This window comes from Pithys albifrons, chromosome 24 (genome assembly GCF_047495875.1).
Source record: "Pithys albifrons albifrons isolate INPA30051 chromosome 24, PitAlb_v1, whole genome shotgun sequence".
NCBI lineage: Eukaryota > Metazoa > Chordata > Aves > Passeriformes > Thamnophilidae > Pithys > Pithys albifrons.
Window position 1 is genome coordinate 7,127,031 of NC_092481.1, and position 27,951 is coordinate 7,154,981.

Here is a 27,951-nt window from a genome sequence, read left to right on the forward strand (position 1 = left end):
AACCCATCTGTTCCCCTTATTGGCAGGGAGGAGCCAACACCAGAACTGCAGTGTCGCTACTCGGATAAACCCGGTACTTCAGCAGCAATAAATCTCCTCTGTTAAGCTTTTGCTGCCTCCCACCTGTTGGCTGAGAGAAGATCAAGTTGACAAAAGTCTTCTGCCAAACTGTATTTTTATCCAGGACTTCATCACGAGTCCAGGTTCCCACAAAAGCTGTTCACGAAGCACAGGGAGGTGGTTCTATCACTGCACATCTCAACTCTGGAATCCCAGAGGTCTCCAGTTCCAAAGTAGGTGCTTTAATTACATTTTCTGAATTCTCTTAAATTCCCAAAAGCTCTTTAGCTTCTTGTCACTCCCACCCCATCATCCTAAAACCTGGGAGGTCCCAAGCAGGGACCCCAGACAGCCAAAATACTCATTGTGAAGAAGGAACTGAGAGAGCCAGGCTGAGACCAACACGGTTTATTACAGAAAAACACCCCGAGGGATTTCATTAACATGGCAAAAAAAAACACTGGAGGACAATGAAGTGAAACCCACAGCAACAACACACAGCAGGAAAGTCCAGCTGTCAGCCAGCACAGCACAAGAGGCACAACTGCACTGGCCCATCCAGGTGGGAGATGTGCCCAGCCCATGGAGCCAATCCCAGGACTCATCACACCCCAGGGGGCACCACGGATGGGCACAGGGGGAAAATACACAAGCAGCAAGTCCATGTCTTCCAGTTGTAGTGATGGAGGAGAAAAAACCACAAGAAGCCACATGGATAAAAGCAAATGGGGCAGCCACTGCAGGAACAGAAAATCCCCACTCGGGAAGGACTCGGGAGGGGAGAAGGGAGGTTTGTCTCACATGGGGCCCATTTCCTGAGCCCCACACCTCCCAGAGAGCCCCTAAGCTGCCCTGGCAGCAGGAGGACCCTAAGCAGGATCACTAAAACCCTGTGCCCAGCTTGCACCCAGCTCCCTGTGCATCTCAGGGCCCGGACAGGGAGCAGGAAAGCCCGTGAGGTGCAAGGCTCTGCCCCAAAATCACAACGCATCACTTCCCCAGAGCTCCCAGCACCTCCAGACAGGGCACCCATCTCCTCCTGCCAGCCCAGCCCTGCCAACACCAGCATTGCCTCTGGATCATCCAACGCATTCCCCACGGCACCCGGTGCCATCACCCATCCCAGTGGCCGTGCTGGCACCCTGTACCCAATCCCACTGGCACCCTGCCCTGCTCCCAAGGGCTGGCTGACAATTCCATTCCTCCTGCAACATCCCCTCCTGTGTGCAAGCTGAGCTTGGCTGGGCTTCCACGATGTGATCTTCAGGAAACACCTTGGAAATGTTTACTGGGAGGCCAGGCCGTGCTCCCCCTCCCAGCTGCCAAAAAGGTCTCCAAGATCCAGCTCAGACCCCAAAATCTTGGGTTCACATTAAAAAGATGAGACTTTTCTACAAACCTGAATGTTAACAGATGTGTCACCTTAGTATCTTTCAAGATTAGTTTTCTGTTTGTTTGAATTTTAGACCTTCCTCTGAGGTGTTTGTCACCCTGATGTGACAAAGAACAGTCTGTCAAAGAGTTTGGGGGGGGAAAAGGTGCAATTTGCCTTTCACTGCTATAGCAGGATTTAGTGCAATGAGAAAAGTCTCCCAAGCCACTGAAGGCATCACCAGCTTGTTTATATATCCCTCAAAGGTGCAACAGCTCAAGCTCCAGCCTCACTGAGCTGAAACCAGAGGCAGACACACACCCTGGGAAACTTCAGCCTGTGGAGTTTGTAGAAAACTACTATCAGATAACACCAAGCATCCTTCCTGCTCAGCCATGGGATGCAGCACAAAAAGAAATAAAAGCAAAAAAAAACACAAGGAAGAAACGATTTTTAAATTTTCCTCCTCAGAGTGTCCCTTGGGACAGGCTTTGAGCAGAAATGTCAGTGTGATTTTCACACCACTTTCTCTCCAATTGATTTCTCATCCTGGTTTTTAATCAGAGATTTGGTTCTCTCACAGCATCACTAGCAGAGGTGTCTATTTTAGGAAACACCAGAGGTTTTAAGAAGCTGAGGAGAAAAAGATTATCAACTCATATGGGCTCAGCCTAGAAAGGGAGAAAAAAATCCTTTAATTAAAATCCCCAGGCTGAAATTCTCTGCAGATTTACCTAAATGGACTTCAAATGATGTCCCTAATATATCAGGGCCTGCTTTTAACTTAATTCAAGCCCTGGGCATGTGTCTGCAGCCCCTGGATGGCTCATGGATGAGCTGGGCTTTGGATGCCTCACTGAGGTTATTATTTTTAAGTGCTAAATCGTGCAAGTCTGAGACCCAAATACAAAATCCTGGGCCAACAATACATTAGCCCAAAGCTCCAAGCAGGAAACAGGATTTTTTCATTTTAATATGTAAGTGTTTGTTTCTCATTTTCCAAATTTAGGCTGTTCAGTTGGGAAAATCTTGATGAAAGGACAGACATTGAGTATTTTCTGGTTGGGGAGCAGGAGCTGGGTCTGTGAAGGAACAACATTATGGTTTAATTTCAGTTAAAAGGGACATTTTGTTTCAAAGCTGCAAGAAAGGTTTTTGGGTGTTCCCCACTTTCCAGTTCAGCCTAAACATTTGCTTTGGAAGTCAAAGTCTTTGGGAGTTACCTGGGGTGTTAAATAAATGCCAGCAGGGGAAACCTGCCTGGCACAGAGTCCACCAGGGCAGCTCCAGCCTCGAGGGGTTTTGCCTGAAGCAAGCGCAGAACGTGTGGACAGACTGGGCAAATGTCTCCTGGGTGCCTGGCACAGAGGAGTCTCCAGTGCCACGAGGAGCAGGGACACCCCCACAGCATCCCAAAGGAGAGGGGCGAAGGGCAGCGTTTCCTCAGCTCCCTCCTCCCTCCGTGCCCCCAGCACGGCTCCCAACGGGGAATAAACTCACGTTCCCCAGGACAAACACTCTGCCCTGCACAGCACGACCCACTGGCAGAGTGGCACTGGGATGAGGTCCATGCCAGGGGCCATGGGACCAGCCACTTCCTCTATTTACTGTTGGGGGTTTGCTTCTCCTGCGCCGGCCGCTTGTGCTTCTGGGCGACGCCGTAGGGCACGTGGGCAGCCACGGTGCCCATCTCCTTGGCTCCCTCCACGTGGAACATCTGGTCATCGAAGAAGATGTGCGGGCGGATCTTCCTGAGCAGCGGCCCCTTGGGAGCCCCGGCCAGGAACAAAGCCTCGTCCGTCTCCAGGCCCCAGCTGCGCAGAGTCTTTAGGGCGCGGGCGCCCGAGCTGGCCGCGCTGCGCGCAGTGACCAGGTACGTGCGGATGGGACACTCCAGCCTCAGCCCCTTGGAGTAGAACTTCTTCTGCAGCTTCCCCAGGGCCTCCAGGAAGCCCTTCAGGGGGCCCTGCCGAAGCAAGAAGAAACCATCACTTTGCAGACCTCCATGTCATCCTTCCTCGTCCCTGCGAGCCCCCAAAATGACAACAATGGCCCCAGGACAGCCATCCTGTGGACCCGCAGCTGCTGACCCTCCCCACCCCACACTCCACAGCCCATCTCTGCCTTGTGCCCAGAGGTGAGAGCATCCCTGTGGGCTGTCTCTCTCCCAGAACCTTTTCCTGGCTTCACCCCAGCACTACCTGTGCCAGAGGCTTGTTCTCATGAGCCTTTTCATGCTCAAAGAACTTGTCCAAGCCGTGAGCCTTCACGATCTGCTCCGACTCATCCGAGAAGAGCACGGCGTCCCCATCAAATGCCACCCTCAGCTGGTTCTCTGACACCTCCAGGTCTCTGCTGGGGCTGAAGATGGTGGCTGCAGCAATCCCTGCAGAGGGAAAGCGTGAGGCAAGAGGTGGCAGTTATCCAAGGATCCATCCTCGTGGTGCATCCCTTGAAGAGCAGAGCAAAACACGATGGGCCGGAAGCAAACACTGCAAGGAAATGCACCCAGGAGCGCCTGCAGCTTGGCCCCAAGACCTTTCACAGCAAAAACAAATCCCCAGATGATAAATCACCCTTTGCATACACAAACTAAGGAGGAAAAGCTCCGCCTTTGCCTTGGAAGAGCTGTGGAACTTGTGTAAAAGCTTATTTCTATGGAAACTAGAGGCTCTTTGGAGCATCAAAGATGTGGGACGAGGCAAACTCTAATTGCATGTCAATGCAGGGACATGGATATTGGAGCTCTCGCTCCTGGCACCAACCCCCTGAGGGCTCCAGGCTCCCCCCACTGCCCTGCCCCAGCTGGACCCCAGACTCACCCTCTTCAATGGCCCCACTCACTTTCTCGGCGTCGGAGGAGAGGTAGAGGTTGGTGTGATAGGCCTTGAGGTAACAGATGGGGCTGTTCCCTCCTGTCATGCAGAACCTCTCGATGAACAGATCTGAGGGCAGAGGGACCCCGGGGTGAGCCCGACTGCCCCCACACAGGCCTTGACGCTGCTCCCCGTGGCACCCCAAGAGTCAGCAGGGCTGGGCTACTTTGGCAGCCAGAGCACTTTGGCACCAGCCCACTCCCACTCCCAACACCCAGGCCCTTGGGAGAGGTGGGCTCAGCAGGCAGCCAGGAGGAGGGGACAGGAGACACCTCCTTTTCTCTCAGCAGAGCAGTGTCACCACCCCAGAGCCGCGGGCACAGCAGCACTGCCAGCTCACCATAGTGGTTGATGCTGTTGATCAAGCGAACCCCAACCTGGGCGTGGTTGTTGGTCATGAGGACGATGTCGAAGAGCTCCTCACTGTCGGGGTACAGCTCCCGCAGCTGCGCGTTCACCGCCTCCAGCGCCTGCAGCACCCAGGGGTGGGCTCAGCGAGCCCAGTGTGACCCTGAGCCCCTCACCCAGCAAAACCACCAAACCAGTGAGCCCAGCATGGCCCTGAGCCCCTCACCCAGCAAAACCACCAAACCAGCGAGCCCAGCATGGCCCTGAGCCCCTCACCCACCAAAACCACCAAACCAGTGAGCCCTGGCATGGCCCTGAGCCCCCTCACCCACCAAAACCACCAAACCAGTGAGCCCTGGCATGGCCCTGAGCCCCTCACCCACCAAAACCACCAAACCAGTGAGCCCTGGCATGGCCCTGAGCCCCCTCACCCACCAAAACACTTCCTGGCCATCAAACAGGGATGGGGTCAACCCCAGCTACACCCCAAGCCAAGCCAGCATCAACTGGGAAAAAACAGACTTATCTGGGGGGAAAAACCCACACGGCTACTCTTGATTGTCAAACTTAAAAGGTTTTGAGCTTAGGAAATGAGAATAAATTAGCTCTGAGTTATAGATAAATGATTTTTTCAAGCAATCAGAAACAGAGCAAGTCTCTCCCCAGCAAGTGGATTAGCTTATTCATTGGGGACAGGCAAGAGATTGCTCCAGTGAGCACCCAGAGCTGCACTAAATCCAGCAGAACTGGGGAAGAAATTGGAAAATATTTTTCAAGTTTGAAGTGCCTCATTTCAACATGTCAAAATTAGAAATTTGCCAACTCTGCAGCAAAGCTAAACGCAGCCAATTAAAAAGAATAACTAAATTGTAATAATAATAATTTTCAAAAGTTACCAGAATTCCCTAAAGGGAAACTTTAAATACAACCCAAAGAGATGATTTCTTCAATTCTTGGGCTCAGTTGCCAAAATCCAGCGTTGCTCAGCCCTGGGAGCAGCTCATCCCTTACCAGGAGGTTTATTTGACCTCTGTTTGCTCTGGGGGTCCATCCCTTCTGCCACACTGCTCGACTCCATCCCAGCCCCACAGGAGCGTCCCACAGCACTCCGCTCTCCCCAGAACTTTGGGGTCAGGATCATGGTGCTGAGTCACCTTAGGTGGGTGGGTGCTCACCTTGACGAAGGGGAAAGCAGCCCCAGGGAGGAAGGGCTCGTTCTCATGGTCCAGCTGGTACTTCACGTAGGCCTCCACCCCTTGCTCGCTGTAGATCTTCTGCTCCTCCTCCATGCGGAACAGCGCGCGCGACGACACGGCGATGGTGATGGCGTTCTCGGGCTTGGGCTGTGGGCAGAGGGGCAGGCTGGGCAGGCAGCCCCTGCTCCCAGCCCCGCTGCCTGGCACGGCTCTGCTCACTCCCAGCAGAAAGGCCAGGGGGTGGGTGACACCCCCACGGAGATGTGGAGGGCAAGGGGCAGCTGAACCCCTGATCTTCCAATGCTTCAACAGATGAAGCCCTGATGTCTCATCCCCACACATTTGGGATGCCTGAGATCCCACTCCCAAGTCTTCCCACTGCAAACAGACCCCAGACCTGCTGTACTGCCCTGGGAGAACCATTGACCCCACACAGAAGGGATTGCTGTGGCTTTTCCCACTCCCCAGCCAGGAAAAACCACCCTGCGGCTCAGCCAGATCCACATCCCGTGATGCTGTCCAGATGTGACAAACAACCCGTGCCAGCTCAGCTTCTAGAAACACTTGGTATAGTTACTGTGGGTGGAAACATGACAAACAGGTGGTGCAAGCAATGATTTATGAGTCATTATTATTAATGTTCGAAGGCTTGATCTAAAACCCACTGAAGTCAACAAGTGGAGCTTGGCAGAGAGAGAGGGAAAGTCAATCTCATCTTGACCCCCACCCGTCCTCTCTCTCCCCTTGGAGGGCAGGGAGGTGTTAATCCACATCACTCACTTGGAAGCACAAAAATAAGTTAATTACTGATGGCCAATGAGAAATCCTCGGTGCCAGGACAGCAAAGCCTATGGAAGGACAGTGCCACAGCCAGCCCTGTCCCCAGCAGAGCCTCAGTGAGTCCAGGGAGCAGGACAGGGCTTGGGGGCTCCCTGGGAGCTCAGGGATGCACCTCTGCAGGGAGCCTGTGAAAACCCAAGTGTCAGCACTGCAGAAACCACTCCCTGTGATCTCCAGGATCCTCTGTGGCATTCCCTGTGAGTAATCCCCTGGCAATGCTGTTTGCCCAGGGGGTGGAGGGAGCCTCTGCCAGCTGCTCTGCACACCCAGGTGCTCCAAAGTTCAAGCTCCCACCCTGCCTAGGGTTGAGTTTTACAGGAACAGCAGCCTGGCAAGCACAGAGTGCCCCATCCACACTGGGATTCACTCCCACAGGGCCAGGCTTGCCCTTGGGCTCGCTCTGCCCCCAGCCCCATGGGGACACACCCAGGAATGAGTCACTGGGAGCCTCCATCCCATTCCCAGCACCAAACCCCCTGTAGGCAGTGCCCAGGGCCAGCCCTGCAGCGTGGTCAGTCCCCTCGCCAAGGCTGCATCCGTCCCCAAACTCCCAAAATCCCCAGCAAAGCGATTACGCAGCAGGTGATCAGGACAAGACACAGATTAGCTCAGGCTGAGAACATCACTACAGCCACAGGGATCCCCTTCCTGCAGCTTTTGCAGAGAAAGGTCCCCTGTTGAAGTGGCTCCTTTAGGAAAGCAAGAGAACAACCCCCAGGACACGCAGGATCACCCAGGCCCACGCAGGAGCTGATCCACAGAACCAGCAGCACTCCAAGTGAACCAGAGCCAGGTCTCCAATTACATTCAGCTCCCCAAGGGGTGTCAACTATTAACTGGTCACGGGCCAAGTCCTGGGAGTTCAACTCATTAATTAATAACACTGCTGTCATGGGCCATTTATTAGCTGAAAATATTAATAACTACTAAAGGTCCTGGGACATCCGGCCATTAGCTGGAGTCCTCCTGCCTCTCCATCCTTCTCCCAAGTCCCTGCAGTGCTGGGTATGTAGGAAAGCTGCCAGATGTTGCTCCCTGATCCTGGTCCCTGATGGACCACAGGGCAAAGCATCCTCCAGAACCAGCCCTGAAGGAAGATCCCTGGGAGAGAAAATAGGTCAGCAGCCCATATGTGACAGCACAGAGGCAAGAGGGGTGGAGAAGGATGTTTGGGGCCATAAAGCAAGCCAGGTGCCCAGAGGGAATTTCCATCTCTATCTCCCCACACACACACCTTGCACCCGGAGGGAGCACCTTGCGCAACAGCAACAGGCTGCTCAAGGTCCCTTCCCCACCACTCAAAGGCACCAGCCTCCAGGAGGTTCATTTAAGAGGTAATAAACACAGCAATAAAAATAACCATAAGCTTGGGGCCTGACTCTGCCCCAGCGTGGGCTGCTGGAGCCCCAGGTGCCTGTGGGCAGGAAGCTTGGCCTCTGGGAATGGGACCTGCCAGATCCTGCTGGCTCCTGCCAAGGAAGATTTGCACCTTTGGAGCACCTTAGGCAGGAAAGTCTCACCCGGGTGCTAAGGCAGCTCCCAGCTCTGGCTGGGCTGGAACGGCCCTGCTGTTCTCTGGGAAATGCTGACATTTAGAAAATAAGGCAATTCTGCTCTGTGAGGAGGGATCAGCATTTTGACATTTCTTTGAAGTGGAGGTTTCATTTGGAAGCATTCCCTCCTCAGGGTTGTTTGGATGCTTCTCCATCATCCCCAACAGTACTGCAGATGGTCATTACAACATTCAAAAATGGTCTTTGAAAAGCCTCAGTGCTCCAGGAACCACAGCACCTCGAATCCTCCATCTGAGTGCTGTGAAAAACTCAACAAATGCCACTTTCACCCAAAAACTGTGATGTTTCAAGGCTAACACCCTTCTTTTGTAACAGGAAGCAAGTGCAAGGGAAAGGTCCTGCTCACAGTCCTGGCTGGGATGTGCTGAGACTCACAGCCCCATCCCAACACAGGCTCCTGCTCTGGGTGCCCCAGCCCCACTGGGTTTGGGCACTGAATCACAAACCCTGTTTTCCCCTTGGAGCAACATCCAAGGTCTGCCAAGGTCAGTTAAAGCTCATCATCCAACTCAAGCCCAGCCTCTGCTCAGCTGAATCCAATCAAATTTGCTGCCTGGGGATCCATGGGGAGCTCCTCTCCCTTCCCAGGGGAAGGTCAGATCCAGCCCCATCCTGAACACTGAGTAAGAGATTAATGATGTGTTTAAGAAAAGTATGAGCAGGGAAGGTCCCATCCTAATCCTGGGTCCATCCCTGTGGTCAGGCAAACAGAAGGGACAACCAGGAACATGTCCAAACAGCCCAGCCCCCTGAAGAAGAACATCAGCCCCTGGCACAGCTCCAGAAGGACCACAAAGTCCAAACCCCACCTCAGAAGCACCTTTCCAACAAGGCTCGAGATCCATCAAATGCAAAACCCACCACAGACCCGAACCCCCAGTTTGGGGGTAAAGATGCATTTCAGGACTGCCTGGAAACAGCCCATTTCCCTCTGCAGACCCAACAGCTGGCGGCCTTTAAATAGCTCTTCTAATCAGATGCAAATCCTAAGCAGCCCCCCAAGGATTAGAGGCAGACATTTGGAAAGCCCACAGGCTCCCAGGATGTGGAACTGTGTCCTCCCACCCACAGGAGCCACAGGTGCCCACAGTGGCACCCAATCCCAGCGGCTTCAATGCCACCACTGGAGGCCATCACTGGCAGGAGCCACAACAGGGGCCCTGTCCTGCACCCCTTGATCCTCCTGCACTGCCTGGGGCTGAATCTGCTGGACCCAACTCCATCCTGAAGTCCTGGAGGAATCCTGTCAGCTCTGGGCACTGCCCCAGATGCTGCAGAAGACCAAATTCTTGTGACCAAATTCAGCATTTGGAGGTGGATTTTGGGTGAGATTTGGTCACAAGAAGGGAAGAGGAAGGGCTTGCTCCAGGAACAAGCATCATCTCTCCACCTACAGCATCCCAAAAATCAGGCACCCTGGTGAGCTGGACGGGACCCCAAGGGTGCAGGGGACGAGCAGGGTGCTCAGAGGAAGGGAGCCAGAAGAAGGTCAGTTCCCATTAACCCCACTCAGTGTCACCAGAGAGGCTGGGGGACATTTTCAGCATTGCTGAGGAGTGACAAGTCTCATGGCTGACCTCCCCAGCTGGCAGGAGCAAGGCTGGAGCAGCCACGGGAGCCGGGCATGGGCAGAGCAGAGACCCCTGCAAAGGGAAATGTCCAGTTAACCCACTGCCCAGCCACAAGTGGGTTCCCCAAAATCACCCTGTTTCCTGCCACCTCTCAGCCCAGGGCCAGGAAGGGGCAGCCCCCACAGCTCACACCTGCTCCCCTACAGGTTCCTTAGGTCTGAGGGGACAGACAGACCTGGCACCCCAAGGGCGCAGACGGATGACACCAAACCCCATTTCCCGTGTGCCTGAGGGAGCTCTGGACACTGAGCCCCCTGTTCAGGATCAGATTAAAGTTCAGGGCGATGGCTGGGATGGTTTTGAGTTCTCTAAGAACATTATTTATACTGCAGAAAAGAGCTCTGCAGCCATCCATCACAGGGCTGGCAGCTGCCTGGCAGGGCAGGGCAGAGCAGCCCAGCTGTGTGCGAGGGCACCAGGCTGGGTATCAACCCCAGCCCCACAGAGAGGGATGGCACAGCCTGACTTCAAGATCTGAGTGCCTGGAACTCGGCTCTGCCCTGGTTTGCTGTGTGAGCAAAGCACATCCCTGCCCTGCCTCATCTTCCCTGTGGCACAGCAGAGAGGGGTGCCCTGGTCACCAGGCTGGCTGCAAGGAGGGGAAGAGGAGGAGCCTGGGCTGGCACCCCCACAGACTGAGCATGGCATGGAAGACAACAAGCTGCATCTCGCCACCAAGCCAGGCTGTCCCTCTGCTCTGGGCAGGGCACAGCTGGCAGTGGGTCCAGGACCAGGGGCTGCAGCCAGGTCCCCAGTGGTGAAAGCACAAGGGCTGCTCCAAGCTGGGGTCTGCAGAGCAAGAGCTTGGCTGTCCCCCCTCGTGGAGAGATCACATGCAGAAGGTGCCAGCTGCCACCAAGCCCCCCACCCTGCCATGGCTATTGGTGGGTGGGGTCGCAGGCTGCAGGGTCAGGGCCAGCCTGCCCTGGGCACAGCTCCCAGCCCTGCCAGGCTGCCAGCCCCAGGCTCCCACAGCTCTTCCAAAATACAGCAGCACTTCAGGCGCTCCCATGTTTAAACCCGGCAGGCTCAGCCCTGGTTAGATAACACAGACTTTCCCTCTAATCTCCAGAGCAGGCAAGCCTGGCAGGGGCAGCTGCACCCCTGTGCCACCCCACTGCTCTGGGCAGGAATTCAGCTCCCAGGCTGCCCCCCTGCTCCACCACTGCCACCCCTCCTGTCCCTGGCAGGGCCTCTCGCCTTGGCACAGGGGACAGGCAGCTCATGGGACACGGAGCCACTGCAAGGACACCTCCCCTGGAGGGACCCGGGAGCACCACAGGGACCCGCAGGAACACAGACCAGGGGGATCCAGAGAGACCCTGCACAACCAAGGGTAACCCAGGGATGCCAAGGAGGAATGGGAGCATCTAGAGATACCCAAGGACCTGGATGGAGACAGGGCATCAAAGAAAAACCAAAGATACGCAGGGGAACCCCAGAGAAGAGATGGAGCACCTGGAGAGACTAAGGGGGACTCCAGAGCTCAGGGAGGAAATGGGGCACCTGGAGAGACCCCAAAGCATGGAAAGGAGATGGGGCACCCAGACACACCCGGGGGGTTCCACAGAGGAAGCCAGAGAAGGTGAGGCACCCAGGAGGACCACAGAGAACCTGTAAAAGATGGGGCACCCGGAGGAGATGGGGCACGCGGTTTGAAGGGGGGCACCCAGAGCGGCCGCGTCCCCCGGGACAGTGAGAGCAGCGCGGCTCGGCACCTCAAAGGGGGTTCTCACCGATTTGGGTTTCTTCTTGGGGGCGAGGTTGTCGTAGAAAGCCTTGGCTTCATCCCAGGGCCGCCCCGGCGCCCCGGCCGTGCCCGGCGGCTCCATAGCGGGCGGCTCCGGGGCACCGGCGGCTCCGGCGGCTCCGAGCGCGTCCCGGGAGCTCCCGGAGCCGGGGCCGGCCCGGCGGAACGCGCTTTATAAGGCATCCCATGAAGCTCCGGGGTTTCAGTCCACCGGGACACGGATTAACCTCTTCGGAACCGAGCGCTCCTCGCCGCAGCGTCCCCTCCGCCGCCGCGCTCCCCCGGCAATGCGGGGATGCTGCGGGAATTGAGCCGGGAGCCCTCGGTCCAAAGCAGAGCGGGCCCCGGAGACAGCGAACCCCCGGGAGGGAGGGAAGGGACTGAGGACAAAGGTGCCATCAGCAGGACACGGAGCAGGAGATGATGGGGCACCCACGGCAGCCACCAGCTCCTGCTCGTCCCAAGGACACCGCGGGTCGCTGGCGTTTGGTCATCCTTGGAGAGCAGAGGGTGGCACCGATGCCAGGGCAGCGGGAAGGGCACGAGGGTGGACAATGCTGAGAGATGGAGAGGAGAGAGCAGTCACGATGGTGGCAGCATGATGGGGCACAGGTGTGCCAGAGCCCTGCTCCGTGCCAGGGGAACCTGTGCCATGCACTAGTTAATGGAATGAGCGTGGGTGTTAATTAAGGCGCTCCACTCCCAGGAATGCTGGTGGGATCAAGTCCAGACACAGGACAGCACATATAGCCCAGCATTCAGCTCAGACTAAACCCTACACCACAATCAGTAGACCCCAGAAGCCCTTCAGGGACAGGGATTGTACCCCAGAGACCAAAACCCATCAGCCAGGAAGGGGTAAGTGATGGAGGATCCCATCTGGAACAGGGCAGCACCTGGGAGAAGGTCACAGAGCCCCAGGACAGAGGCCAGCAGCAGATACTTTCACCCAAAGCCCTGTGCTGCAGCTAAAGAGAAGCACTCCCTATGGACCAGGGCCTGGGGGGATGTCATGTCCCTGCCCTGAGACCCATCAAACACCACCCAACTCACACTGAGGTTCAGCCAGGAGAGCAGAGCCAGCTGGGGGCTGGTGGCCAGGGCTGGCTCCAGGGATCCCAAACCCTTTGGGTGCTTGACTCATTTCAGCCTCAAAGCCTTCCTTTCCCCAGGGCCTTTGCAGGTCCCCCTGGGAATCACCTGAACTTCCTTTGTGGTGGCCCCAAGGGACGCAGGAGCCTGGAGAGCCCCGGGATCACTGAGGCTATTCTTGGATTCCCCTCTTCAAGCTTTTGAGTTGCTGCCCTCTCAGGCAGCAGCCCTGGCATGTCCCCAGGCTCCCACACAGCAGGACATGCCCTGTCCCCCCCTCCCCAGCAGGGCTGAGCTGCAGACACACACGCACACTCCTGGAAAGCACAGCAGCCAAACCCAAAGTGCAGAGCTCTCCCTTCAGCAGCACTCCTAAAAATACCCACACTGCTTCAATTCTGGCATCCTCCCAGCCCTGTGCTCAGGTGCTGCTGCTGCAGGACAGACCAGATGCTGGGGATTTGCAGCATCCAGGTGGGATGGGGTGAGCTGGGAGTCAGTGCTGCTGCCCAGGAACCAGCCCTGCCTGATTGATTACAGAGAAGTATTAAAATTTAGTGAGAGCTCCTTAGCAACAGTCACTGTCTGTGCAAGCTGCTGCTGGAAAAGAAAGGCCAGAGGAAACTATGCACAAGAAGATGGGGGTGAAGAAAAGAAGGACAAAGATACTGTGATAGCAGGTCCCAGTTGTTTATGGTGCTGGGACAGAGCCCAGGCCAAAGCCACCAGGTCCTCTGGCCATGCCCAGCCCTGAGTGAAGGCCTTGACTGGCAAATGAAACCCATTTCTAGCCCAGCCTGGGGATGTCTGGTCTCACCCACCCCAAAAGTAACACTCCCTTCCCCAGAGCTACCTGCACGACTCAAGGATTTCACTTCCACCCATCTTCAAGGCTCTCCAGGCTGAGCCCCACTGAGCTGTCCCCAAGGGCTTCTCCTTCTCTTGGAGCATCACAGGCTCAGATGAGACCCCCAGATGATGCTCAGGAGTGCAGAGTTGTCACCTCAGTCTCCCCATGGCTGCAGGAGCTGCCCTGCAATAAGCCATTCAGCAGGAACACCATACACAGGGGACAGTTTATTTTTCCATTAAAAAAATAGATACAACTTCACCATCTCCTAACACATATTACAGTCATCAACACCACAACGTGCAGACTAAACACTGACCTGTGACAATATTCCTGGCCTGGGACAGGAGGGATGGATGGAGGAGGCTGGGATGGGGGAGGAAGGGACAGACATCTTTCTTGTGGCCTCAGAACTTTGCCAGGAGGCTCAGCAGGTACAGACCCATCCACACCTCTCCACAGCCCCAGTCCAGGAGCCACCAGTCCCTGCAGTAACACAACGCACCAGAAGCAGCACTTGGACATGCCTCAACTCCTGACCTTACCCCAGGGCAGCCCATGGAGGAGTCAGGCAGCCCCTGCCTTCAATTTGGCACCCCAGACATCACCTCAATATCCAGGAAGGTCAGAAATGCCACAAAGCACCTGAGATGCTGCCTGGGCAGCTGTGGAGGTCACTCACTTGCTCTGCCAGCTCACACAGGTGATGGGGTGGAAGGGGCTTCTGGGATCCCACACAGGCCACATCCAAGGGTGGCCTTGCACACTTCTGTTCTCCCCTGAAGTCCCCTGACTAACCCTGGTTGTTTCCAGCAGGAAAAACAGAGGTGGAGAAGCTAAAACCAGTGCAGCACCCTGCCCAAGCCCCTCAGCACCCCGGGGCCAGCCCTGGTCCCTCTGGGCAGCCTTCCAGGGAATTGCCAGGGAAGGAGAGATCAGGACTAGGATATAGATCTTTTCAACCTCCCTGGAGACATCACAAGCCATGAGGACAGAAAAAGGGGACAGAGCTGGTTTCAGCCAGGATCAGGGATTGGGCCAGGTGGAGCAGCAGGAGGAAGCAGGGGGAAAGCAACAGGGATGTGGGAACAGTTGGCCCTGGGGAGCCAAGAAACGTGTCACTGGCTGCAGGGAGTCCAGCTCCGGGATGGGAGAGGGTTGACTGGGGGTAACCTCAAGCTGACAACACCCAGAGCAGGCTCTGCCCTTCGAGGGTGTGGAATGTGGGCTGTCCAGGATACAGGTGGAGCAGAGGTGGATGGGCAGCAGGAGGGAGGGAGTGTGGCTCATGCCTGGGGCCAAGCGGGCACGGGGGAGCTCAGCAAAAAATGGGCATTGAAACCATCACAGGGAGCAGAGATTGGCTGCAGCCAGTCCAGTACTGAGCCCAGGGCTCTATTTCTGCATGTCACACTGCAGGAGGAGGACGATGGAGGGATCGCTCTTGGCGGCCTCCTTGAACTCCTCCAGGGAGATCTGGTCATCCTTGTCCTTGTCCATCTTTGTGAAGATCTTGTCCACACGCTGCTGGGGCGTCAGCCCATCTTGGTTCATCCTCATCATGATCACAGTCCCCACCATCTTGTAAATGGCCTGGAGAAAGAAGAGAAGCAAAGTACCAGAGTGGGGCTGTTGGATGGGCACGATGTGCCAGGATAAGGCAGGGAACAGGATTTCTGCTCCTTTAGGAATGAGTTCTATGCTGCTGCACAGCTGCGACCTGGTGCACACTGGGTACCTTTCAGATAAGGCTCTGGGTAGGAAAACTCATTCTTTGGTGTGAAAAGGGACCCAAGAGCTGTGAAAAGCCTGGAAATAGCAAGCCAGCCCTGTGCATTTTGAGCACTGTTACCTCAATGATCTCCAGCATCTCTAAGCGTGTGATCTTCCCATCCCCATCCAGGTCATACATCTCAAAGGCCCAGTTGAGCTTCTGCTCAAAGGTGCCCCTGGAGGTGACAGACAGGGCACAGATGAACTCCCTGAAGTCGATGGTCCCATCCCCGTTCTTGTCGAAGGTCCGGAAAGCGTGTTGGGCAAACTTGGAGGCGTCTCCGTAGGGGAAAAACTGCAGGAAGGAGGGAAGAGATTGAAATGAGGAGGGGGAGCTCAGCACAGGAGCTGCACCCTGAGGCAGCACCCTTGTCCAGCAGGAGCTGGGTGCTCCAGCCCCACAGGCAGCACTCAGACTCCTGGCTGGAGCCCACCTTGATGTAGAGCTGCTGGAACTCCTCCAGGTTGAGGATGCCAGTGGGACAGTCCTTGAGGAAGCCCTTGTACCACTGCTTGAGCTCCTGCTCGCTGAACTCTGTGCTCCTCACCAGGTCATCCAGCATCTCTGGGGCCAGCTTGCTGCTGTGCTTGCCCATGGCTGCCCCTGGGAGGGAAAACACACGGCTCCTACACACTGGGCATGGAGAGGGATGGTCCTCCCAGGCCCTCCTCCACCCTGGCAGCTGGCTGATCCCACATCCTTCTTCTCCACACTAGGGCTGATCCACCTGGCTGATGAGTGTCCATGCAGGACAATGACTGTGGCACTGGGAACATGCTTGGCTGTGGTCCTTTCTGCTGGAGATGTGCAGGAGATGGCCCTCAGGCAGCCCCCCAGTGCAGCCAGCAGCATCACCTGTGGCCCCCCATCTCCTCAGCTTGCTTTGGGCTGCAGAAAAGCACTTGAAAAGCAACTGAAGATCCAGAATTCTTCCCATGGCCTTTACCAGGCTATGATCACAGAACCCTAGAATGGTTTGGGTTGGAAGGAACCTCAGAGATCATGTAGTTCCAATCTCACTGCTGTGGAAAGGGACACCTTACACTTGACCTTCTCTAAGGATGGGACAATGAAGAGCCTGCCATTAAAGCACATTAAATCCTGACTGGTACCACTGGACCACAGCATCCAGCTGGTCAGTGATGTCCTGCTCCTGGCTAGCCCTTGGTAAGGATGGGGTCCAGCCAGGCCCCCAGCCCTGTGCCACGGGGCTGCCAGCAGCAGCATGGAGCACTGGAAGCCCATCTCTGCGTGGGCAGGACGCGGCGCTGCTCCGAAACACGCCGTGCCCGCTCCCACGCAGCCTTGGCTGCCAGCACTGCTCAGCCTGAGCAGCAGATGGTTTGCCGAGAGCTCCTGGAGCTTCTCTCTCCATGAAGTTGAGTAGAAGTTCACGCAGAGCCCAACCAAGCACTATCTTCCTTCCGAGCATCTGATGTCCTGGCTGTGTGGGCTTGGAGGACATGGGGTTACCCTGGGATGGGCACAGGCCCCCCTTGCAGTGCTGTGGAGCTTCTCGTGCTGCCAGCCAGCCCCATTGCCAGCTAATCCCACAGGCAGTGGCTTCTTCCTGCCCCATCATCCCACCAGCATCTGTGACTGTCTGCTGTGGCAGTGCTTAGCCCAGCAGCCCTTGGCAGCCAGAGCTGAGGGAATGTCCAGACTCCCACAGGATACGACACCCCTGCAGCAGCCCCAGCTCGGCTGTGGAGCTGCACGAGCCCTCCCAGCACTGCAGTCCAGTTCTGAGCTGCTGGCACCACTTATGTCCCATGCCAGGCACTGTCCATGGTCAAACCCCCATGAGCCATTCCCGTGTCCTCCCACATCTCCCACCAGTGGCACTGGCAGAAGGATGCAGGATTCCATCCCACCTCATCCTGCAAGTAAAGCCCTCAAAGTGGACAGGACTCAAGAGCAACATCCTTTGGTTCACAGCCCTCCACTCCCTTTTTCAAGCAGTCCCCAGTCACACCAGGGCACGGGACAGCAGCCAGAAGGGCCACCACATGGTTGGCACAAACTGCTCACCCAAAGCATCAATATCATCATTGATAGGTGGGTGCTGGTCCTAAAACAGGACAGAGGGGGGTTACTACAGGTGTCCTCCCCAAGGGCTGCACCGCAGAGCACCCCTGGACTGGTATCCTAAGGAGCAGGGAAGGGGCTCAGCCCCAGGGGATGGATGGATGGATGGATGGATGGATGGATGGATGGATGGATGGATGGATGGATGGATGGATGGATGGGGCTGCGGGGGTGCTCTGCCCACCCGGAGAGGAGGCAGCTCCGGGGCACCAGCCCCGACCCCCGTGGAACCGGCTCCCGGAGCAGCGCATCTCCCGTCACCCGCCCCGACGGCAGCTCCGCACCGGACAGCGGGTCCCAGCGCGGGGAACCGGCTGCCAGCCCCGGCGGCGCGGCTGTGGCCCCGACGGCTCTTACCTGCGGTGCGGCGCGGGCAGGTGTGGGCTCGGTGGGGCCGCTGCCGGTACCGGAGGGGCCGCGGTCCAGCCGCCGGCTCAGCCCCCGCCGCTCCCGCCCCTCTTGTAGCCTCGGGCCGCCCGCCCCCCCCCCCCCCGGCGGCAACGTCCGTCCATTGGCTGAGAGCGCTGTCAATCAACAGGGAGGGGCCGGGGGTGGGGGTCGAGGTGGGAAACTGGGAGGGTACTGGGATGCTGGGAGGGGAAATGGTCCTGGTGTGCTGGGAGATGCTGGGGCCGGGGTGCAGGGGCCTGATGGCAGTGGGATGCCAGGACATGCTGGCACCCAGCACACAGCCCCGTGCTGGACACGGGGACACAAGAGTGGCTTCTTGGTTGGCAGAGCCGCAGCTGCAGCTTAGAGGGGAAGGGGACCAGAAAACCACTCTGATCTTCAGAACCAAACGTGGAATGTTTCCATGGAGATAGCTGTTTGCTTCTCTCGGTGACCTTGGCATCCTGCTGTGATCCCGGTGCCACCTGGGCCTGACCACACCTGCCCCTCTGCAGCTGGTGGCCACTGAGCCCCGATGAAGTCTCCAGCTAGCCCACAGGGCTGTGGGGTGCCATGGGGCGTTTGGCCCCTCTCCATGGCATGTGCTCTCAGGTGCACCCACCCTTGCTGCAGAGATGGCTGCACGAAGCAGCAGAAACTGTCCCAGCTGGATGAGCCCCCCTGGACCCGCTGCCAGTTCTGAGATGCTGAAGTAGAGAAAACATCAATTAGCAGCTCTGCAAACTGCCTGAGCTCAGGGGGCACAGGGGGACTGAAAAAAGAATGAGGGCTTAATTGAAGCAGCACGGCTGCCAGGGCTGAGACCAGCCCAGCTCAGCTCATGGGACAGGGGTGCCAAGGGGACATGGGATGGCTGGAAGGGGCAGAGGAGTGCCAGGTGACAGGGATGCCCCAGGGATGGCGACAGAGGTGACTGTGTGGTACTGGAGTGTCTAAAGTTTTGGGGCTGTGACACCGTGAGTTGAGGTGCTGGGGACCTGCCTGGGCACACTGGGCGCTGGGCACACTGGTGGTCCAAATCACAGGGGCTGGAGCACCTGGCTGAGCCCAGACTGGGGCACCCCAAACCGTAACAGGAGCCCAGATTCAACTGGGATGTCGGCCCTGGGACTGCAGAGTGGGCATCAGGCTGTTCAGGGGGCACACCGGCTCTGCAGCAGCTCTGGCTCCATGACAGCCCTTCTCTCTCCGCTCCCAGTGCCGAGGTGCCCGCGGGCAGAGCTGCCAGGGCCGGGAGGGGGGGGGCAGAGCTGCCAGGGCCCTGCTGGTTCGTAAAAACCACCTCATGCAGCGACTCTGTGGAATGCAAAGGGCTGCAGCTTCCCCCAGCGGCTACAAACTGCAGCAGCACGGCCGGGGGCTGTGCCCGATGGTGCCCACAGCGCTGGGCAGAGCTGCCTGCAAGGGGAGGTGGCACTCTGAGACCTCACTTAAGAGCAATAAAGAACTTTCTCTGCAGCAGTTCCCCAAATAACTTTTACTAATACAAGAATGTGACAGTTATTGCGGGTTTCGCGTTGCCAGTGGTGATGTTTAGCTGCAGGACTGTATTGAGTAAGGTCTATAAAGGACATGATTTTCTCACCCCTGTTTAGTCCAAAGAGGTGAGAGGAGACAGGGCAGCTTGCGAGCTACTCCCATAACGATGATGGACTTTTCTCCCCAGTTTTCACTCATGTCCATTCTCTTTTTATACCTTTTCTTTTTCTTAGGTAGGTTGAGTGACTATAGTCAATAATTTGCTTTGGGGTGATGGACAGATGACAAAGGCCTGAGGACTGACTCCCTGTGTTTCCAGAAGGTGTGGCAAAGGCCATGTTATCTCCATAACACTCCTTTGTTAATCTTATCAGTCAGGCTGGAAAGCCTTTGGGGTTTCTTTGTCCTCTGCCAATGGTTTCTGGGGGCTCCTCCAGGGCTGGGGTGTTACTCTTAACTCATCAAGAGCTTATCAGGGCTCTCACCCCACAGATGGACACCGTCCCTCGGGGCCAGTGCATGATGTTCACAGCCGGTGCAACCCCACAAAACCCCGTGTGTTCCAGTGACATCCTGGGCAGCAGCCACACAGCCTGGGCACAGGGCTGGTGGGCCATGGGCACTCTGGGACATCAGGATGGGCTCTGGGTGGCTTCTCCCGTGGCATAGCAGCACCACAGGCAGCACATCCACACCCACTAACCCACAACCCGCTTCCTTCCTACCTCCCAGATCACCTCTGTGAGAAAGCTCTGTGCCAGTTCATGCCATCCAAACCAATCCTGGCCCCAGTTCAGGGGAAGACCAGGGGAGACAGAGGGTGCTGCCTGGCAAAAACAGGGTTTGGTTTGTCCCCGTGGTAGTGGCACCAGGTGGGGGGCACCAGGATGGGACTGAGGCCATGCCACCCATGGGCTGGGTCAGGAGCAGAGGAACATCTGAGACTTCCCTTGCCCTCCTCGGAGCAGGCTGCGGGTGCTGGGGCTGTGCCAGACCGGCTCTGGTGGCAAGGGACACACCGGCATCTGCTCGATGTCACCGTGTCCCCCAAGCCCCCCAGCAGGAGCCGGGTCCCTCCCCCAGACAGGCCTCAGAGCTTTGCCGGTGGCACACCAAGGGTTAAACATCCCCGTCTCGCTCACACTTGAGACGTCACCGTCACCAGTGGCGTGGAGGGGGGGCCGGGGGGCTATGGTGGTCTTTGTGGTGCATTCGGCAGCTGGCGCAGGGCGGCTCACGCACTCGGCGGGCGGCTCGTCCCTGGCACCCCGCGATCCGGCGGCACCGCAGACCCCCGGGCACCGCCAGCGCCCGCCCGCGCCTCGGGCTCCCATCGCCACGGTGAGCATGGGACGGGCACGGGGGCGGGCACGGGGCTGCCACCAGGCCTGCGAGCGGGGCGAGGGGCTGGCTGTCCCCCCCGGGGACCCGAACAGCCCCTCGCGGGGACCCCTCCGTCCCTTTGCACCCAGGGCTGGGGGTGATGGGGTGGAGGGAGATGGGGTGGGTGCCCCCCACCCCGGGATGCTGCAGCCCCGCGGTGCCCCCGGCTGGGTGCGGGTGCTCGGGTGGGTGCTGCGGATCGGCTCGGGGCAGCCCTGCGGTAAATCTGCCGCTCAGCCGCAGCCGCAGCCGGGCAGGGGGGACCTCCCCGACCCTCCGGCCCCACTCGGGGGGCTCACACCACCCTCCGCCCAGGGAGGTCCCCAAACCGAGGGGGTCACGGCGCTGAGAAGCGCCAGCTCCACCCTGGGCAGGGCTGGGGGTGCCGTGGTTGATTCTGGGGTAGGATTCAGGATCAGCACCCTGATTCCCGGGATAAGGTGTCCCCCCATGGAAAATCCTTGGGCACCGCGCGCCCGACCCTGCGGCGGCTGCGGCGATGCCATGGCCATGGGCGGGGGGCAGCGGCAGGAGGGGCTGGGCGGCGGGGGCAGCAGCCGGGGGGCTCCCGGCGGGCACCCGGCGGGCAGGGGGCTGCGGGACGAGCCCAAGGGGAAAGGGCACCCAGCCCCCGGCCGGGGCTGCGGCGCTGCACCAGCCTGCAGTGCCCACAGCGATGCTGCGCCGGCGGCAAAGAGGCACAGCCCAAAAACGGCCCCCGGAGACACGGGGGGACCTGAACCGTGGGCATCGCTGCTCCTCCGGCGGGGCAGCGTTGGCAAGCTCTCCCCCAGCACTGAACCTCTGTGCCCGGCTCTGGTCTCACCAGGGTGTCCTCACGCCTGGGAACACAGAGACCTGTCCGTGCCCCTCCCTGGGCACAGGCAGAGTTCAGCAGTGACAAATCCCAGCCCCAAGTTGCCTGTCAAGGACAACAGTGGCATGGGCACGAGATGCTGATCACAGCATGTGTGCGAATGCCAGAGCAGAGCAGGTGCCAATCTCCCACTCTGCTGGCAGCCCCAGCACCCCGGGGACCTCCTTAGCACCCCAGGGACCCCCTCAGCACCCCAGGGACCTCCTCAGCACCCCAGGGACCCCCTCAGTACCCCGGGGACCCCCTCAGCACCCCGGGGACCTCCTCAGCACCCCAGGGACCCCCTCAGTACCCCGGGGACCCCCTCAGCACCCCGGGGACCTCCTCAGCACCCCAGGGACCCCCTCAGTACCCCGGGGACCCCCTCAGCACTCCTCCAAATCGCCCCAGCATCCAGCAGGACAAACCTCAGCATCACTGTGCCAGGGCAGCTCTGGGTGCCTTTATGACACCCCATGGGGTACGAGCACCCACCACATGTGGGGAAGCTGAGGCAGGGGGTGCAGTGGGGGTCTGACTCCCCAAAATCAGCTGAATTTTAGCGTCAGTCTGGGGCAGCTCCCATGTAAAGCCACCACTTACTGGGTCTGGGAGGAGCAGGAAGGCAGAGCCATCACTGTGGATGCTGCAGGGCTGCCCTGGGGGGGAGCAGGGAGCATGGACTGAGGGGCAGCAGCCCCATGCCAGGCCCGAGGCCACCCCATCCCTCTCCACTGCTGCTCCAGCTCTCCCTCTCCCCCTCTCCTGCTTCATTAATTGAATCTAAATGCTTAATTACAATCTGCTGAAGCCATGGCTGCTTCCTGGAGCCTGCTAACACACAGGACCAATCCCAGCTCCCCCACATCCCTGTAGGAACAGTGGGAGACAGGAAAATGGGGGAGCATCCTGGTGCCTGCAGGATTTGGGTTGTGGCTCATCAGCAGCATAAAGGGATTTTCATGCAACACACAGAAAAGAGCAAACCCAACCAGTGGAGCTGGGAAAGTCATTCCTGGGGATCTTGGCCTCTCCAAGGAGAGATGGGGACAGATGGCTCAGCCCTGGGGTTGTTCCCGAGCTGCTGGCAGATCCCCCAAAGGATGAAGAGGGACAGGGATACTCAGCTCGGCGCCTGGTGAGCTGCCAGTGGCAATAAAAAAATAACTGAGGTAAATAAGGCTGGTGGCAGCATAAGATGGGTGATGGGATCCAGTGTCCCTGTGCTTCCCTCCCTGGTCACCCACTGGTGGGTCCCCAGGGCAGTGGGGTGCCCTGACCCTGTCCCCATCCTGCCTGCAGGTCCCCACCAGCCCATGAAGTGACTCAGGCGGGTGGCACAGCCCCTGCTCCTGCCGTAGCCACCACTGCCACACCAGGCACTGAGGTAAAGACTCAAGATCACGGCTGTGGGGCGGGTGGGATGTAACCCCACACCAAGTCTATGGGGCACAATTCTCAAGTGGGATCTTCCCCTGTCCATGAGGGATGTCCAGCCTCACCAGCAATGGCATGACCCCATGGGGTCCACCTGAGGCAGCCCCCCAGTCCTCAGGCAAGCACAGGGTGCCAGGGTGGGGGAACTCGGGGCCCTCAGTGGTGGCTGCGTGGCCAGGGGTGCCCCAGGGAGCACAGCACTCCCAGACCCACATCCCACCACCCTTGGGAATTGGCTGAAGTGCCAGGAGAGCTGAGCCACCACATTCCAGTGGATGCTCACACCCGTCTGCCCAGCTGGGAGGGAGAGAGCTGGAGGCCACAGGGTGTGGATCCTGGCAGGGTGGGCACAGGCAGGGGCTGTGGAAGGGGCATGGTGGGGGCTCAAGGGTGCCAGTGCTGTTCCACTCTGTTCTGTTTCTCTCGCTCAGGTCTGCTGGCCATGGGCAACCTGATAAAGGTATTGGGCAAAGATTTAGAAAACTGTCCTCATTTTTTCCTGGATTTTGAAAGTAAGTCCCACGAGCAGGGCGGGCGTGGGGAGGGGGCCGGGGCCACTGCTGTGGCTGCTCCCTGGAAGATGGGGACAGGCACTGTGTCCCCAAGCAGCCCCATGTCCCCAACTCACCCTGCAAAGGATTGAGTGGGGCAGGGGAGCAGGAACCCAAACAATGCCCCATCCCTCCAAGTGTGGGGAGAGGTTTTGGCTGAGTGGTGGGATGCAGGACACATCTCAGCAGCAGGACCTGGACCAGGATGACTCCAGGCACCTGCCTGCTGCTGTAATTGATGGCACTGGTGGCCATGTGGCATGTCCACTGCCACCTTCACAGCAGGGAGAGCCTGGAGGTTGGGGAAGGAGGAGGGAAAGATGCACCTGCACTGCTGGAAAGGTCAGTGCGGTGGTTGCAGCCTGCACCAAGTGATGGGGATCAGGGACCTGCTCCTGCTTTCCACTGCCCTGGGACAGGAGAGCACAGCTCTCAGACCTCCCAGGCTGGGCATAGGGGTGTACAGGAGATAGTGGACACTGTGGCAGGATGCCAGACCGGGCATCTCTCGCTGCCCTGGTTCCCTCTCCCACGATTCCTCCCATGGCACCACTGAGACCAAGAGTAAGGAGGGTAAAAATAGTGCAACAACTCACCCCAGCCCTGGCCACAATTCCATCCCCAGCAAGGGAAAGGCTGTGCTCAACCACCTCATCCCACCCAGGGCTGGGGTCTCACAGCCACCCAACTCCCAGAGCAGGAGACCTTCCTGGCTTTTCCAGGTTCCTTTGAGGCAGCACAACCTCCAGTTGCCACCAGCCCTCTCCACAGCCCACGGACATGGGGCTCTGGGGACTCCCAGGGACCCCCATTCTGGGGCTGGCCCTGCTGCCAGAGAAGGGGACACCTGTAGCCAAGACTTGGGGAACTCACTCCCCACTGCCCGGCGGCTCCCCCTCCCTCCGCTCCTTCCTCTCCATCACCACATCTGCCCGCGCTCATCACCATCGGGGTGGGAAGAGGCTGCACTGGGGCAGGAGCAGCTGTGGGGCACCCCCAGGCTGGCCGGGAGCCCCCCAAGCCCCCGGGAGTGGCAGGGCAGGACGGGGCTCCGGCCACCTCTCTGCCCACACCCAGCGCCTCTTCCCCGAGCTCCACCTCACCATCATGCTTTTTTCCTCTTGTTTCTTCTCTTGCAGGTTTCACATGGGGAACCTTCTAAAAGTGTTGACTTATAACGAACTTGACCAAGGCCCTAATTTTTTCCTTGACTTTGAAAGTGAGATGGGATTTTTATTTTCCTTTTTTGTTTCGTACTTATCCTGAGTTCCACATCCACACCATTTTGAGTTCTCGTACCCGTCGCCCATCGCATTGCGCCCATCCCAGACGTCCTCCCCCCCTTTGCCGGCCGGGGGTCTCCCGGGGAGGGGGCAGACCCACGGCCAGGGCTGTCACTCCACACTTCTCCCCGGGGCACTCTGCAGCCTGTTGAGGCCAGTCCCGCCCCGTGAGCAGGACCGTGGGCACAGGGCAGCCAGGACCCATGCCCACCTGCCCCCCACCCCACGGCTTGACTCGAGCTCGGGCAAGGAGATGGATCAGGGGGAACATCCCGCCAGGAAGGGCTGTGGACTGGCGGGAGAGCCGTGGCCGGGGTGCTGGCACCCCACTGTGGCTCTCGCCGCCCCGGGCCCCGCTCAGAGCCCTCCGGGTTTTTCTCCCCGGGGCGCTGCCCTGCAGATGCGCAGCCGACGGAGGCTGAGACGGCGGTGTGGAACCAGGTGAACGCGGTGCTGGAGGAGGCACAGACCATCCTGGCCGAGCTGCAGTCGTACACGGGCGCCGGGCAGGAGATCCGAGAGGTGGGTGCAGCCCCAGCACCCGCTGCCCACCCACCCCACCCACCTGGGCTTGGGGCAAGCGCTGGCGCTCTCCCCTCCCCAGGCCATCCAAAACCCCGGGGACCTGCGGCTGCAGGAGCGCGCCTGGAGCGCCGTCTGCCCCCTCGTTGCTAAGCTGAAACGCTTCTATGAGTTCTCCCTGCGGCTGGGTGAGTGCCCCTCCCCTGCTCGCCCCCCTTGCATCCTGCATCCCTCCCCGCTGCAGGGGCAGGAGGGGACCAGCGGTGCTTCGTCCCCAGAGAACGCCCTGCGGAGCCTGCTGGAGGCCCTCACCAGCCCCCCGTACGCCCCGACCCAGCACCTCGAGCGGGAGCAAGCCCTGGCCAAGCAGTTTGCCGAGATCCTCCACTTCACCCTCAGCTTCGATGAGCTCAAGGTACCTCCCTGTCCTCACATTGGGACCAGGCAGAAGTTGTGAGCCAGAAGAGCCCCTTTGGAACCCCCAAGTTTTGCTGTAGCCCCAACCCAGGTTTCCCCCCCAGATGACCAACCCTGCCATCCAGAACGACTTCAGCTACTACAGACGGACCATCAGTCGGAATCGCATCAACAACCTGCAGGTGAAAGGACAGTGCTGTCCCCTCCCCAACCAGGGATGGGCTCCCCCAGGGATTCACAGGAATGAGGGTGACTCAGGGGTGATTAACCAGCCTAATGGCATCCCACCCCCCCTCCCCAGCTGGACGCAGAGAGCGAGGTGAACAATGAGATGGCCAACAGGATGTCGCTCTTCTACGCCGAGGCCACCCCCATGCTCAAAACACTCAGCAATGCCACCACCAAGTTTGTTTCAGAGGTGAGGGGGGCTGAGGGGACCCTCAGGGTTGGGGAAAGGCCCCCCACAGCCCCAGCACTACATGGAGGGCTGGAGGTGGAAATGGCAGTTGGGATGTGTTTGGTTTCAGAACAAGACCCTCCCAATCGAAGACACAACCGACTGTCTGAGCACCATGGCCTGTGTCTGCAGGGTGATGCTGGAGACCCCGTGAGTATCCCATACGGGCTGGGGGGACATCTCGGTGCTGGGATCCCTCTGCCACCTCCCCAGGCTCAGCTGGCCCCTCTCCTGGCACAGGGAGTACCGGAGCCGCTTCACCAACACTGAAACCCTCCTCTTCTGCATGAGGGTGATGGTCGGTGTCATCATCCTCTATGACCACGTCCACCCCGTGGGGGCCTTTGCCAAGACCTCCAAGATTGATGTGAGTGGCCATGGGTTGTGCTGGGGAGGTCACACCCACCCTGCTCATGCCAATGTAGCTGTGATGCTCAGGGGTCCCTCTCCCTGGATGACTCCTATGGGGGTGTCACTGAGCTGGTCCAGAGGGGAACTCATCCTCCTGAGGATGAGGATGGAGGAGGAAGTGGGACAGGGCCCTATGGCACATCTGGGATCTCACAGCCCTTCTCTCTCCCCTCACCAGATGAAAGGCTGCATCAAAGTCCTGAAAGACCAACCCTCAACAAGCACTGAGGGGCTCCTGAATGCTCTGAGGTGAGCGGGGGGCCATGGAAGGGGCTGTGGGGTGACAGCAGAACAGGTCAGGGAGGCCACAGGGTGACGGTCCCCCTTCCATGCAGGTACACCACTCGGCACCTCAACGATGACACCACGTCCAAACAGATCCGGGCCCTGCTGCAGTGAGCGCGGGGCGGCCACCGCGGCCACACGTCACGTGTCACCGACGCCCATGACCATACTGCTCATTTTGTACAGAGGGAAAAGGGACAATAAGGAATGCACAGAAATACCGACAGAAAATCCAAACGGCCTGAGGCCACCACCCCAAGCACTCCTGCCCCCCTTCCCACCCCCCAGAGTAGCACCTGCTCCTGGACACGTGGTGTGGGTGGCACCGTGGGGACACTACGCTGGGCATGTCGGGGCCAGGCAGGATGGACCCAGGCAGGGATGGGCCACTGGGGCCGGTGGCAGTGAGTGCCCAAGGCATGGGGACACCATGGGGAGGGGGCAGGTGTCGCCCCTGTCCCCATCCTGGTCCCTGAGCATTTAGTGGAGAAGGAGGAGGAGGAAGAGGAGACAGAGAAGGAGGAAGAAGATGAGGAGGAGGAGGAATAAGCATCCTTGTGGATCTGCACTGACTTTGGAGGAAACGGCTCAGTCTCACTTGGTAGATTTTTAATATGAGCAATTAAATCCACACTCACCTCTTCTTTTCTACATTATTTTTTTTGGGTGTGAAATAAAATGACATTTAATCTGTCTGAGGCCGGAGCAGGGCTGCCTCTGCTGTGTCCCATCCTGTGCTGCACCAGCTGAGGCACCCACTGTCCAGCCCATGTGAGTCCCATCCATGAGACCCCTTGACTGAACTCTCCCCAGGGAGCGTGTCCCCCCCCATGAGTCTGTGGGAACTCATCCCTGTGGGACAAATCCCACCTCCCAAGTCTGAACCCTGTTGTGACGATGCCTGACACCAGGAGCTCCTGGAGGGACAACAGCCCAGGGTGGCCCCCAGTGTGTCCCACATGGTGGGGCTGCCCCTGCTGCTGCCCCCAAGCCAGCCCTTCCAGGGCA

General features: G+C 58.6%; 3 protein-coding genes across 7 annotated transcripts; 1 reads left to right on the forward strand and 2 right to left on the reverse strand.

Moving 5' to 3' along the window:
- Positions 1 to 453: 453 nt before the first annotated feature.
- On the reverse strand, positions 454 to 11,858 carry NT5C1A (5'-nucleotidase, cytosolic IA). The gene is made up of 6 exons (XM_071576752.1): positions 11,634 to 11,858; positions 5,832 to 5,999; positions 4,649 to 4,778; positions 4,255 to 4,377; positions 3,634 to 3,818; positions 454 to 3,398 (listed from the first exon to the last, which is right to left on the reverse strand). The coding sequence occupies exons 1-6, from the start codon at positions 11,727 to 11,729 to the stop codon at positions 3,033 to 3,035; spliced, it is 1,068 nt and encodes a 355-aa protein (XP_071432853.1). The 5' UTR covers positions 11,730 to 11,858; the 3' UTR covers positions 454 to 3,032.
- Positions 11,859 to 13,794: 1,936 nt separating this feature from the next.
- Positions 13,795 to 17,917, reverse strand: HPCAL4 (hippocalcin like 4). The gene is made up of 4 exons (XM_071576753.1): positions 17,809 to 17,917; positions 15,797 to 15,966; positions 15,442 to 15,657; positions 13,795 to 15,182 (listed from the first exon to the last, which is right to left on the reverse strand). The coding sequence occupies exons 2-4, from the start codon at positions 15,956 to 15,958 to the stop codon at positions 14,985 to 14,987; spliced, it is 576 nt and encodes a 191-aa protein (XP_071432854.1). The 5' UTR covers positions 15,959 to 15,966; positions 17,809 to 17,917; the 3' UTR covers positions 13,795 to 14,984.
- Positions 17,918 to 20,506: 2,589 nt separating this feature from the next.
- LOC139682378 (CYFIP-related Rac1 interactor A-like) lies at positions 20,507 to 27,648 on the forward strand. 5 transcript variants are annotated; one of them, XM_071576685.1, is made up of 12 exons: positions 20,507 to 20,682; positions 22,883 to 22,967; positions 23,449 to 23,529; positions 25,252 to 25,373; positions 25,456 to 25,561; positions 25,652 to 25,788; positions 25,895 to 25,972; positions 26,092 to 26,208; positions 26,318 to 26,397; positions 26,488 to 26,614; positions 26,837 to 26,907; positions 26,994 to 27,648. In XM_071576685.1, the coding sequence occupies exons 3-12, from the start codon at positions 23,460 to 23,462 to the stop codon at positions 27,055 to 27,057; spliced, it is 972 nt and encodes a 323-aa protein (XP_071432786.1). In that variant the 5' UTR covers positions 20,507 to 20,682; positions 22,883 to 22,967; positions 23,449 to 23,459; the 3' UTR covers positions 27,058 to 27,648. The 5 variants fall into 5 exon arrangements, with proteins under 5 accessions (XP_071432786.1, XP_071432787.1, XP_071432785.1 ...); XM_071576686.1 differs by lacking the exon at positions 20,507 to 20,682 and adding an exon at positions 22,663 to 22,752; XM_071576684.1 differs by lacking the exons at positions 20,507 to 20,682; positions 22,883 to 22,967 and adding an exon at positions 24,708 to 24,787 and having other exon boundaries at positions 23,444 to 23,529.
- The last annotated feature ends 303 nt before the right edge of the window (positions 27,649 to 27,951 follow it).

What these genes read in the sequence shown, in the direction of transcription:
- NT5C1A (XM_071576752.1), bottom strand. Translation starts at nt 11,729, where the DNA reads ATGGAGCCGCCGGGCACGGCCGGGGCGCCGGGGCGGCCCTGGGATGAA. An exon ending in CTGCTTTCCCCTTCGTCAAG is followed by an intron (nt 4,779 to 5,831) that starts GTGAGCACCCAC and finishes TGGGTGCTGCAG; the next exon opens with GCGCTGGAGGCGGTGAACGC. An exon ending in GAGTGGGGCCATTGAAGAGG is followed by an intron (nt 3,819 to 4,254) that starts GTGAGTCTGGGG and finishes TTCCCTCTGCAG; the next exon opens with GGATTGCTGCAGCCACCATC.
- HPCAL4 (XM_071576753.1), bottom strand. Translation starts at nt 15,958, where the DNA reads ATGGGCAAGCACAGCAGCAAGCTGGCCCCAGAGATGCTGGATGACCTG. An exon ending in TCCAGCAGCTCTACATCAAG is followed by an intron (nt 15,658 to 15,796) that starts GTGGGCTCCAGC and finishes TCCTTCCTGCAG; the next exon opens with TTTTTCCCCTACGGAGACGC. An exon ending in AGATGCTGGAGATCATTGAG is followed by an intron (nt 15,183 to 15,441) that starts GTAACAGTGCTC and finishes TTCTTTCTCCAG; the next exon opens with GCCATTTACAAGATGGTGGG.
- LOC139682378 (XM_071576683.1), top strand. Translation starts at nt 24,349, where the DNA reads ATGGGGCTCTGGGGACTCCCAGGGACCCCCATTCTGGGGCTGGCCCTG. An exon ending in ATCGCATCAACAACCTGCAG is followed by an intron (nt 25,973 to 26,091) that starts GTGAAAGGACAG and finishes CCCCCTCCCCAG; the next exon opens with CTGGACGCAGAGAGCGAGGT. An exon ending in CCAAGACCTCCAAGATTGAT is followed by an intron (nt 26,615 to 26,836) that starts GTGAGTGGCCAT and finishes TCCCCTCACCAG; the next exon opens with ATGAAAGGCTGCATCAAAGT.